This window comes from Meleagris gallopavo, chromosome 5 (genome assembly GCF_000146605.3).
Source record: "Meleagris gallopavo isolate NT-WF06-2002-E0010 breed Aviagen turkey brand Nicholas breeding stock chromosome 5, Turkey_5.1, whole genome shotgun sequence".
Taxonomy (NCBI): domain Eukaryota; kingdom Metazoa; phylum Chordata; class Aves; order Galliformes; family Phasianidae; genus Meleagris; species Meleagris gallopavo.
The window spans coordinates 55,532,985-55,545,365 of NC_015015.2; the positions used below are offsets into that span (position 1 = coordinate 55,532,985).

The window sequence follows — 12,381 nt, forward strand, 5'->3', positions numbered from 1 at the left end:
AATTTGTGGCAGTTTGTCTTTATTCACTAGGTACACAAAACCTCATCGTGTTCTGGTCCTGTAGTCTTCAGAGAGCTGTGTCACTGAACTATGTAACTCTCAAGGCTTTTCTCCTTTCAGCTTTCTTGTAAACTGGAGCGTGAATTCCGCTGTGTGGAACTTGCTGACCTCATGACACAAAATGCTGTGAATTTAGCCATCAAGTATGCATCCCGCTCTCGAAGACTCAATTTAGCTGAGCGACTCAGCGAGGTGGCTGTAGAGAAAGCAAGTGAATTGGCAACAGCACTGGGGGATGAAGAGGAGGAGGAGGATTTCCGAACTCACTTGAATGCTGGGTAATGCAAATTTCTGGGATTAAAAAGCTGGGAATGTTTTTACTGATTTCTTAACAGTGGCTTCAGAGGCAAGATGGACCTGATTCTAAGTTGCTCTGATTATTTTTTACTTTTGTTTTCTTCTAAGCTTTTGTTGTTTTGATCGACTCCAACCTAATTTTTTTTTCTCTTTGCCTTTTACCTCTCTTTCATCCACACCCATTTTAAAGTCCTTTTACTTCTAGGCAGCTCCCTCATCTTTCAGCTACCTCAGGTACCCCACTATGTCTTATTCCCTCACCTCTAATCCCAGCTCTTCAAAACGAATGAAATATTACAGGTTTGCTGTGCGTTCATTTCTTTATATCTGTGCTGCCTGCCTTTCCTCCTATACCTACGTCTGTTTTATCTGGAGGCAAAAGAAGTTTATTTTCTTCTCTCTGCGTATTGTTGTTGTTTTGAATTTGTTTTAAACTGTGGGACATACGGAAGAGCTGTGTGTTCTTGCTTGGCATCTGGATGATGCAGCTGGAAGGAAGCAAATAGCTAACCACCAGTCAGATAAAGCAGAGAAATGTCATAATGTTTTATCAGAAGCAGTGTCCTCCCACAGCAATTTTCTGTATGCAGTTTGTAACTTTTTTAAGCAAGAGGAAATGATAAGCAGAGGAACTTGTCTAGAGCCTTTCCCTTTTCTCCTGTGTGAAACTGCATGTTTAAAACTCCTTGCCAAGTGGTCTGCCCCCTTCTGGAGCATGGATGGGAGTTGCTATCCCACATCTGCAAGTTCAGCCACTCCGAGGGCTGAAATACACCACAGACACTGGATTGTTCTTTGCACCCAAGCAATTTAATACTGCCATTCTAAGTAAGAGACATGAACCTTTTGTTTACATGTACATGCATTTTAGTAGTCAGTAAAGAGGGAAATGCAAGGAATGTACATACTATAATTTGGGAATTTAGAAAATAACTGGATTAAACATGAAAACCTGCTGCCTAAACTTCAGACTGAACATATGAGTCTCTCTTGTCACATGTGCATTTTGTTTATGCAGAAAAGTAGCCTGGCATTTCTCATGATAGTGGAGGTATTTATATTTAAATTGAGATTACAGAAAGTGTCTTCTGTTTGTGTTTACCTTTGTGGCAAAGCGTGCTTAGCAGCCATGTTGTGAGCTCTGTAGAAGGTGGCAAAAGCTTGCTCTTTCTGTTAGAATGTTTGCTCTTGTGTGCAGAGCTATTTGAAGAATGGTGTGAGCACTTGGACTGGGTTTGAGACTCAGGTGGTTTCATAGCTGTGCGGTCTGTCTTAGAGCTACATGAGAATCACTGCAAGTGCTTTGTGCTGAACTGCAGTGGTTAATGCAACTTGATTTTTAGTAATCACTGCGTTGTAATCAGTGTAACGAGTGCCAAATGTTTTTCATCTTATTTCCTAAATTAGTTAAAGAAGTTAGCCTTCGTTTCAGTTTACTGTGTGAATGTGGTGGAGTTCCAGGCACCTCTTCCTTCCTGATGAATTCCTTCCTTTTAGTTACAGCACCTCTGCCACAGAGTGGGGCCAGCTGCCAGGCAGAAGTGCTCAGCAGGACCAAGAGATGGAAGAGGCTGAGGAAACCGATGGGTGTGAGGAAGCAGAAGGAATGCCTGAAGTGCCTAAACAGAGTAAGAAAAGTCTGTTCTCTGAGTGGGATGGAAGCTATAGAATCGTTTGAGTAGGAAGGGACCCTTAAAGGCCATCTAGTCCAGTCCTGCTGCTGTGAGCAGGAGCACCTTGACCAGAGCCCCATCCAGCCTGAGCTTGGATGTCTACAGGAGCAGGGCATCAACCACCTGTCTGGGAAACCTGTGCCAGTGCTTCACTACCCTTATTATAACAAACTTCTTTCTGATATGCAGTATAAATCTCCCCTCTTTCAACTGGAAACCATTTCCCCTTGTCCTATCAAGACATCTTATCTGGACGTGTTCTTCACAGACTTGATAATGAATTCTGGAAATTCTCTGATAACTTTTAGTTTGGATGTAGCACCAAACAAGTAATCATAGAATCACAGAATCACAAGCTTGGAAAGGACCTGCAAGATCATGTAGTCCAACTGTCCTAATGGAGTTTTCTCTCTGTTTTTTATTTTATTTTTTATTTTTTACATAAAATTTAGGAAAGACAGGCACAGCACCTGACAAAAAGGTGAGGTTCAATTTAGAAGCCAGTAGAAATTAATCGTGTTTCTTTCACTGAATTGTGAAAGTTTGCAGCTGTAGCAGGGGCTGTGTTTTCTGCTGGCTAGTTAGAACAGGCCTAGTGGTTTCTAATCCATCTTGCCTTTAACACATGAAAAGATATGCAACAGGTCTAACAGGGTGACACACAGAAACTTCTGCCCCTGAGCTTCCTGTTACCAGAATTCCCTGCATGATAGAGCCCACCTGATCAGGGTCCGTAGCCCAGCGTGTGCCTGCAGTCACTGCAGAATAACAGAATGTGTATCTCCTGCTCTGGCACAGCTCGCTTGTGTATGGTCCATAACTGCTTAAAGGGATCCCTGGGGAGGTTTTTTGTTGTCTGACACTGTTTCTAACATACTAGGTCACTCTGTGATGCTATTATTTGACTTCAGTTCAAGTCTTGCAGGAGATGAACTGGTGGACCAACAGTTCACTGAGTATTCCCTCTTCAGCATCTGGGCTTTTACTTGCAAAACAATTGTCAGGCAGTCTGCAGTGTTCTGATGTTCCTGTCATTACCATAGGCAGACTGGTTTTTTTTTCCCCCTTTACTTTGTCTCCATTCACCTCCTCATCTTTCCCACCCTGCTGTATGTTTCTGTGTGCTGAAAATGTTCATTTGGGGGCTTCTAAGTGGTGATCTGAAGGAGAAAAGCAAAATGAGTTTAGTGATTATTCTCATTTTGCTTGGTCTGTAAGGTGTGTTAGCTTCTTACCCCCAAAAAAAGGAGACAAAAAATGGATGGATGGAAAGATAGCTTTACCTGTAAAACAGAACTACTGCTTTCTGTTTTACTATAGTTATTTATATTTACTTTTTACAGCATTGGCATATCATAGTTGTCTATCTCTTATTGTTAAGTATTTATTTAAAAATTATGCTTCTCTCTTTCAGACATGACTAGCTTTTCTAATTAAAAAAAAATAGGTTTAAGAAATAAGTACAGAACTCTTAAAATAAACCCAGTTAAAGAAGATGGATGGCTTTGTAAAAGTGTGTGCACAATTTGGAAATGAACAGATATACTTTAAAATACAGATTGCTTTCCTATAACTTGCTTGTGTGTTTAGGATTCTGTTTTTAACTGGTTATGTTATTACATTTTACTGTACCTTTTTGTTCCAAAGGGCCAAATCCTTTCTCCAAGGCAGTCTCTTCAGCAGAGGTGATTACTCCTAAGTCTGGTGAGTAAATCTCCATTTATTCCATTATAAGAACTTTGCCTCACCGCCTCCATTCCTGTTTTTATTTTCTTTCCTCTCATTGCTACTAAAATACAGTGCCTAACGGTGCTGTCAAGGAGTAACTTATGCTGATTGTTATTTTCACATTTTTAAGAGGTTCCTTATTCCTTTGATGTCATCTTTACCTGATGATGCTCTTCAGCACTATGCTGATAACCTTGCTTGTGCCAAGTGCTGAATCAGTTGTCTGTCTGGCTTTGTCCTGAAAGTGTTCTTTCAGACAGAGAAAAATTAGAACAATAATCATTTGATTTGTCTTCATAATTACAGATATGTTCATTGCTTGCACTTACAGAGCAGAGTTAGTATCCCTGCCGTAGGACTGTTAGTCTGGTTTAACAGGCAGGGCAGAATGCAGTCTTTATTCTTTCTTGCTTCTTTCCTCCTGCCATCCTCCAGCAAGATGAATAGGAATGGAAATGGAGGAAATAATGGGTGTTCCTATGGATTTGTAGTTGTAGGTTCAGTGTGGCTTTTCTGATGACTAATAATAGCTGAGGATGTATAGTATAACCTTCATGCAGTTAACAAAGTGCTTTTCTTTTTATCCAAATGCTTTCAAGCCTAAAGGGAACTTCTTTGGTTTGGTGTGGGATAATGAATGCCTCTGATCCAGTCATCATCTTTAATTTTCAACTAACAGAGGCTGAAACATGAAAAATGAATGTTGGCCACGTTTTTTGCAAATGAGGCTGATGATCTTTCATCTACTTATCTGCAGTGTGCGTGTTGTGCACACACACATTTTTTACATTCTTGTTTTTCTTTCCAATTAAATAGCTGTAATTGCATCAAGCAGCCAAGGACGAGTGAATCCCTTCAAGGTAAGAATCTTGAAGCTGGTTTGATTGTGGTATTCTGAAAATCACAGCAGATGATTATATCTAAATACACAGTACAACTACGACAGAAATCCTGGGGGGACAGAGGATAAAGAAAGTGTCTGTTTATTTGTTTTGCTAGGTGGCATCCAGCAAAAAGGACCCGTTGGTCCCCTCAGCAAACGTTTTAGACACTATGAGCAAATACTCAAAGAAAATTTCTAGCAGTCGAGCTGTAAACAAGCAGAGCCCTCCAGTTATAAAGCCTCTGATTCCTAAGCTGAAGTCCAAGCAGGTAATGCTTCTGGTCTCTTCACGTTGTTTCAATAAGCAAAAAACAGTCAGTTGAGTTTCACCAGCTTTCATCAAGTGTGAAACCTGTTGATTTAGTAAATCAACAGTTGTAGGTGGCAGTGTTCTTGTAAGCATAATGCAGAAATTTATGCAAACGCAGAACAGGAATAGAAAAGTGTTGCTTCATTTGTAGAAATTATATTCTGCAGTGAATCTCATGCTTTTATTTTAAATAATATTAAGTAAATGTCTGCTGTGCTGAAGTCAAGTGGTTTATGTTACATTTTTTTGGATGAGTTGTTCCATTCATGGAAATGACTGCTACGTGTTTAGAAAAAGGTCTGCTTTTTGTTAGGCTCTTTGATGTGCATTGTTTGAGGGTGGCACTGCTGCAGTTTTTCATTCACCTTATTTTTTTTAATACACCAACTTCTCCAGGCTTCAGCAGCGTCCTTCTTCCAGGTACGCACACCTAGCTCCAGTGAAAAAAGAGTGGGAGAAAGAGAAGAAAAAGCAGGAAATGAGCCCCCTGTGGTCCAAGTCACTGCACAGGACAGCTCTGAAAACAAAAGGTGAGTGAACACTTGCTGCTCAGTGCCATAGTCTGATCTTGATAGAACAGCAAGTCCAAAAACTATTTGTTTCTGAAGACATAGGGCTAGCCAAGGTGGCTTAATATCAAGATTCAAGTTTTAGCTCACAAATTGTCATATCTGTGAGTTTTCAGAAGAACAGCAAACTGGTGCTTATACTGTGGCAATTTAATAACATGCTTATTACATTCACAGTGACAGAGCAGAGAAAGTTTCTGTTTATTCAATCTTTCCAGTTATGCATGGCAGCATTGTTCAAAGTGTAAGTTTTGCATCAGCCTGAAACAAATTCATAGAGTGCACGCATGAATATGTGGATGAATAATAAACAAACAGTGCCTAATGCACAGTGTATCATTTCAAGGGTGTAAGCAACAATTTTTTGCCTTAATAATTTTGAAACTGATGATAACCTTTGAATGCTGCTGTACTATTTCCAAATACAGGGAGAGCTTAACATTAAAACATGCCTAGGCAGACTCAGAGAGCTGAAAGCTAAATGTTGTATGTGGAAGTGTAAATGGTTAATTTTAATATGGGTGCTGCTGGTTTGCTTTGTGCTGTCTATTTTTGTTTTGCAATTTTATTCATATAAACTTTTTAAGGAAAAACAGAAAGCAAAAAGCTGGCATCACTTAAGCAATAGATCTCTTTCTTGCTAACACTCTTAATGCGTGTTACTCCTCTGCAGCAGATGTATTTTCCACAATCCCAGTCCTCATGAAACTTGCATTATTATAATGACTTTTCATTTAGACTTCATTTAACTGAGGAAGTCAAACGTAATTATTATTCATTTGGACTAGTATTCTTTTCATTAGCCTTAACAGATAAGGTTCTAAAGCGTGGGACAAAGAGAACTGTGAAAAGGATTAGCTGAAACGTGCTAATATGTGCTCTATTTTTAGGCTGACGAGACCTTGTCAGAAAGAAAGAGAACCATTATGCTTTGTCATTCTGAACCTGAAATGTTAATCTCCACATCTATCACAGAATTAATAAAAACGCTTGGATTAGTCTTGCCTTGTCAGCATGTTCTGTTAGCATACTGCAAGAGGAGAAAGTGAACTGCTGACTATATGTGCTTTTGCTTTTGAGAACAAAAAAACCCTCTCAAGTGCTGTTTAGAAATGTTATTTTGGGGCAGATGGTTTTCTTGTAACCTTCATTAGCTGACATTCTTTCTGTGCTTGTTTAAGACCAAAGACAGGTTTCCAGATGTGGCTAGAAGAGAACAGAGCAAACATTTTAACAGATAATCCTGGTCTGAATGAAGCAGAAGTAATAAAAGAAGGCATGAGTCGGTTTAGGATTCTGTCAACAGAAGAAAGAATGGTAAGAAACGTTCTCTAATTTATTTTTATTTTAGATTTCTTTTTTTCCCTCACCAAATTCTTTGATTATTTCCAGTTAGCACATTTTTTCCTTTAAATTCCACTGTTGTCCATCCTCAGGAACTTAAGTTTTGAATTGGACCATGATCTAAAACGGACACTGTGTGAAAATATTTACTGTGTTGATGTCTTCATAATAAATAAAACAGAAAGCTGCTTTCCCAAAATGGGGCATCTGGGAGAAATGTAATCAATGAAGATATAACAAATGAGAAGGGAAGGAGTTAAAAGTGATATAGTGAGACTTAATTCATTGGGGCTTGGTTCTAAAGCCTTTTGGCTTTCTTATTTGTCCAGAAGGGCCATTAAAGCCTTCAGTTTCATATACAGGCTCAAAGGAATTATAGTTTTGAAAGTGAATGCTGTTACAAAAAAAAAAGTGAGGACATTTTACTCAACTTAATTAGCAGTCTCTCTTAGTTCTTACCAAGAATTACTCCAGCACTTCCTTACAGTCAGAGAAAGAGGGCATGTAAAATAATGCAGTGAATTTTGTGGCCTGCTGTGTCGTTTGCTACTTAACGATGTACTTTCTTCAAAGGTGTGGACTGAGAAAGCAAAAGGTGGAGCAGTAAATGATTTAACAGAAGATAAAAAACGAAAGCGTCCCACAGCTGATGAAGATGAGGCGAAAAAGAATGAGGAGCAAAAATCAGAGGACTCAAATGTATCCAAAAAGAAGAAGCCTTTAGATCAATCAACCAATGTCAGATTGTCATCTTTTGCATTCAAGCAGAGCTAAATAATGTGGTACCTTCTCAGCATCTGCTTTCTCAGTGCTGTTATCCAGTGTTTTCAAAAATTTGCCACTGTGCTCAAAGAGCACTAGCAAAAAGAGAGTGCCTTGCTCCAAATGTTTTTAGAAAGTATCTTAAGATCGACTCTTTAGAGAAATGTTGAATCCGTTCATCAGGTCTCTTTGCAAATTGCTAGTGTAAAGACAGACAGAAAAGCTAATGCTAATGGACCTGTTACCTAGGAGTGCAGTTCCACAGTTTTGTGTAGCCGTGTGTCTGCACACTCATAATATTTGGTGCTAAATATGGGTGTCGTTTTGGGGAGCATATGCTATGTACAAAAACTGTCCTGTGGTTTTAGAGTCATGGCTTCTGTACCATTCCTTCTGCCTGCTGCAAACACTTGTAAGAGAAGGACAGTGCAAGGAGTGAGAAGGAGGGGAAGATGATGACTTAACATCTTGATGGTCAGCTGCAGTTTCAGCATGTGAGGCAGTCACTGAGAAGCCTGACCCAGGCTGGGACAGCAAACCAGAGCAGGTAGGACTGAAGCTGAATTAGGAGTATCAAGTGTGCAAAAATGAGCCATGCCAGACTATGCAAATGTGCTTTCCCTGTCTGTACATCAGTGCTCAGAAATTGTGTGCATTGTTTCATGTGTTTGTTTTTAAAATGAAATGTGATTGTTCCTTTCCTTTACAGTTTTTGTAATTAAGCAGACTTTAAGGCAGTCATATTTACCCTTCTTTGGGGAAGAGGCAATGTGTCTAGTAGATACATTTGAAAGACATTCAAGTTTCAGAACTTCTTTTTTTGAGATAAATTAAACCAATTTAACATAACAGCATCCTGTTTTGTTTTTTTTTTCTGGCTTTACGAACCTTTTCTTTTTGTTTTTATTCTTCATTTCTCTTCATTTTATTACTGAAAAGCCGAATGATTCTCCATTGGGAAGACATTTTGAACATTAAAATCTGTAGGTTGAAGATCCAGAGTGATTTTTGTACATTGCAGAGGTATTCTGCAAAAAAAAAACCAACCTCCTGTTTTCCCTGTACTTAGAAAATAGAAGGGTCATGATGTCAGCTGGGATGGTAAACACATATAGAGAAAAATCTTAAGCCCCATTAATTTAAATCCCTTTTTTAGATCCACTGTTCTTGTAATTGTTTCTCACGTTATTGTTCAGTAGTGACAGTAGGCTGCAAGTAATAATTAATGTAAGTGTACTTACATAGAGGGACTGTATTGACACAGCAGAAAATCCAGAAAAGTAGTGGGATATTCCAACAGTCGTCTGCATGCTTTGGGAAGAAATGATGCTATCGATGACTGTACAGGATGAATATTTTAGGCAGTGAGGCATATTTCAGCTTTTGGGTTGACTGAAGAAAAACAGGATAGCAGTGGTAAGAAAAACATCCTGATAGAAAATCACTGTGGGCTTAGTGAACTGTGTAATGTTGTTTTTCTGCTGGACTAGGTAATTGTGACGAGCCCTCATCATGGTCCTGGGAGATGGGGTGAGTGGGAATGGGTAACGTTTCTTTTTTTCTTACTATTCAAGCTGAGCTACCTGCCCAGTGTCCTTTTATGCAGGCCAAAATACAAGAAGAAATTAAGTCTCAATCTGGAGTGATTAAGCTCCTAAGGGCTCCCTCATGAAGGCTGCATCGTGTACTTGTGCAATGCATTTATTCCTTGGGTTCAGGACATTGAAGTCCTTTGCAGGCTCAAAAGGTGAGCTGAAAAATCAGGTAGATGAGAAAAGAGCCTGGAACTGGCTTAGAAATGTACTCTGTCCCCCAAATTATGATGGGAAAAAAAAAAATAAATTAGTAACTTAGATGGAAATCCCTCTTTGAAAAGCAGAATGTTCAGATTGGATGATTTTGGGAATATCTGGGCATGTATCAGTAAGTGAAATATTTCTACCTTATTCCTCCTGAGCAAGATGCTGACTGGTAGCTTCTGATGCAGTGGCATTGCTTTGGGGAAAAAAAAGAGTGCTGCTAGTGAAAGAGAAACAGAACTGAGCTGGTCTGTAGATCCACCTGTTGGGTCTGTGTCTGTTTGCTGTCTCACATCTTGAAATTGCACAAATCCAGCACAGTTCCTGCTCTGCAATGGAAGCAGGTAGGTACAGCTGGTCCCACAAAGCATCCAAAGTCCTTTTGGCTCCTGTAGGAGGGAGGAAACTTCTAAAGTAAACTTGCAGAAAAGTTTTCTGGCTGGTTTCAGAGAGCTGGATCTCTGCAATCGCGTGGCTCTTCTGAACAAACAAAAAATGCCAAAGGTCTGTTTTGAGGGAGACTCCTGGATTTAGTGGATGAATTCATGGAAATAACTGAGAGGACGTCAGATTCCATTTGCAAGTCCCCAGTTCCTGTTTGCTTTTCTCCTGGCTTAATTTTTGCTTTATATTTTTTGTGGGTTTCATCAGACCCAATGTCTACAGCCTGGGGGCCACAGTCTGAATCTCACTGCTGTGCACGGGGCTGGAAAGCAGCAGCAGAACTGCTTCCTACATCACAGCTGGGATCTCAGAGGTAGGGGGCTGGAGATGGTGGTGTGCCCTTCTTACAGTCCTCCACTTTGCAAAATGGTGGAGAGGTGCAAAAAGGAACAGCATTTTAACCCTGGTGTTTAATTACTAAGCACTGCTGCTGGCCCCAGCACCAAAATTAGCAGGCAGCAGCAGCACCTGCCTTGCTTCCAGGCTCCAGCTCTTCATCAGAGCTGCACTCCGCTCCATTGCCCAGCTGCAGGCAGAGCTGCAAATAACCTCCCAGTGCCAGGAGGCTTCCACCTGGCTGGGCAGTGCCAGGTGTTCACAGAACAATGAACCCAAACCCACCAGAAAACATGGAATGGATCTTTAAGGAAAACTTAAAACCTGACTAGCTGTTTTTCTTTCAAAATAGGACTTAATTCCCAGCTGTGGGGCTCCGTGCTCACCCCAAGCCTGCAGTGCAGCAATGGGAAGTGCTGCTGCATCTCAGCCTGCTCCCCTGCTACTGTCACAGCTCCTTTCCACATCCCAGGAGCACGAAGGGTCTCCTCTCCCTCATTCTGCTTCTGACTGCTGCGTTCTTCCATTTCATCGCGTTATTTGACCTTCAAGACGATCCCCATGCCAAAACCTGCTGTCTTGCTTTGCACGTGGGGTTTCTGTTGTACATCAACGGAGTCGACTCGTGCGACACGTCCAGCCTTGCAGGAAAGATACAACTGCCAAAAACCAGCAAAAAAGACTCACAGCAGAGGGTGCAGCCTGCAGGCCTTTCAAAGCAGTGAGCATCCACCTGAGCTCTGCAGCTGGAGAGCGTGGCAAGCCCTTTATCTCTGGAAAAGATCTATAAATGGACGACTTGGCTTGCTGGAGCATTGCAGACCTGTTTGATTTCAGAGGGAGTGCCAGGCTCACAGGAAGCCAGACATTTATTCTGAGAAAAGAACACTTGTACTGTAAAGCAATAAGATTTGTATTCACCTCCCAAGGAATATTTTCTTTGACTTTCCAAGCTCTGTAATATAATTCTGCTACAAAGGAAAACAATGGCCCAACTCATTCATTTACTTAAAGGCAGGCACGACGCTGATCTTTACCTGGGCTGTGAAGAGCCACTTGATGCAGGACTTGAGTGGACAAAAATGGCCAGGAAATGGGGGTGAACAATTTCAAGTGCTGTGTTGCCAGAGAGCAGCCTGCTCTGCGGATGGCTTTATTGATCCCGGGGTAATAATGCTGGGAAGCAATGGAGTGGAGAGATGCATGAGCACAGCGAGCTCCACTTGTGAAGCTGAAGCTGTCCGTGGTTCAGAATTGGGATGGAGAGCTCTGCAGGGCTGTGCTGGGGCCACGCTCTGGCTCAATGCTAATGGTCCTATTGATCTGCATTGCTCTCCTGCCTGAGCTCTTAGCAAGACATCAGGCCGACACAAATCGCTGCGGATGGGTTGAGGAGGAGGAATTTGTCAGCTCAGAGTTTAAGTGCTGAGCTCAGTGCCCAGTGCTCCTACTTGAGTCAATGGGAGAAAAATACAGCGTGTGATTTAATTCTGCCATTTAACGGCTGTCAGTGCAGAAATTGTATTTCAGAAATGTCTTTTAGAAGGCTTCACTTGACCTGGAGAAGACTGCCCAGGCCCTTCCTCAGCCGTTCTGGCACAGCAGTGGTTCACTTAAGGAGTTCTTAGTGGTCTTCATTGCCAAGTTGGCAATGGGGTTAATTAATAGAGAATTGTTGATCAAATCTTAGCCTAGGGAGTACCAAGGAACATAGGTACCTTTGGAACCCCCTTTGGTCCCAACGACCAAACCCAGCAGCACATCCCCATTGAATGCAGGGCTGCAGGTGGGAGCACAGAAACACCAGCACACGGAATGATCCCATATGATGGGAACATACTGATGAATGTGTAATTGCCTGTTGAATGAATGACGTATTTCCATCACGGAAAAGCGCTGTTTGACATATCCCAAGGACCCCTGAAGGCAGCGGCCACGTCGTTTTCCCCTTTCCCCCCATCCTTCCTGTTGCAGCTCCATGCTCCCCACGGGCGGTTTGCGGGTGGTTCGGCCCGCGCCTCGAACCCGGATCCCGGCGACTGGCTGAGCGGTGACGTAAGAGCGGCGCCAGCCAACGGGAGCGGCGCGGGCGGTATAAAGCGGGCCGCTGCGCTCAGTCAGGCGGGAGTGTGGTAGGGCTGCGGGAGGGGTGCGCGGGAGCGGGGTTTGCTTGGCG

The 12,381-nt window shown here is 41.8% G+C and overlaps 2 protein-coding genes across 2 annotated transcripts in view; both read left to right on the forward strand.

The window, feature by feature from the left end:
• WDHD1 (WD repeat and HMG-box DNA binding protein 1) overlaps positions 1–8,480 on the forward strand; it is a 29,767-nt gene extending 21,287 nt beyond the window's left edge. The window contains exons 18-25 of the mRNA XM_010712117.3: positions 121–338; positions 1,855–1,985; positions 3,678–3,734; positions 4,575–4,618; positions 4,758–4,910; positions 5,348–5,481; positions 6,702–6,837; positions 7,438–8,480. Of these exons, the coding sequence (XP_010710419.1) occupies positions 121–338; positions 1,855–1,985; positions 3,678–3,734; positions 4,575–4,618; positions 4,758–4,910; positions 5,348–5,481; positions 6,702–6,837; positions 7,438–7,638 (1,074 nt within the window). The 3' untranslated portion in view covers positions 7,639–8,480. The remainder of the gene's footprint in view (positions 1–120; positions 339–1,854; positions 1,986–3,677; positions 3,735–4,574; positions 4,619–4,757; positions 4,911–5,347; positions 5,482–6,701; positions 6,838–7,437) is intronic.
• A 3,594-nt stretch (positions 8,481–12,074) lies between these two features.
• The window catches only part of GCH1 (GTP cyclohydrolase 1), a 19,059-nt gene continuing 18,752 nt past the window's right edge, over positions 12,075–12,381 (forward strand). Inside the window, exon 1 of the mRNA XM_010712131.2 lies at positions 12,075–12,337. Coding sequence (XP_010710433.2) covers positions 12,075–12,337 — 263 coding nt within the window. The remainder of the gene's footprint in view (positions 12,338–12,381) is intronic.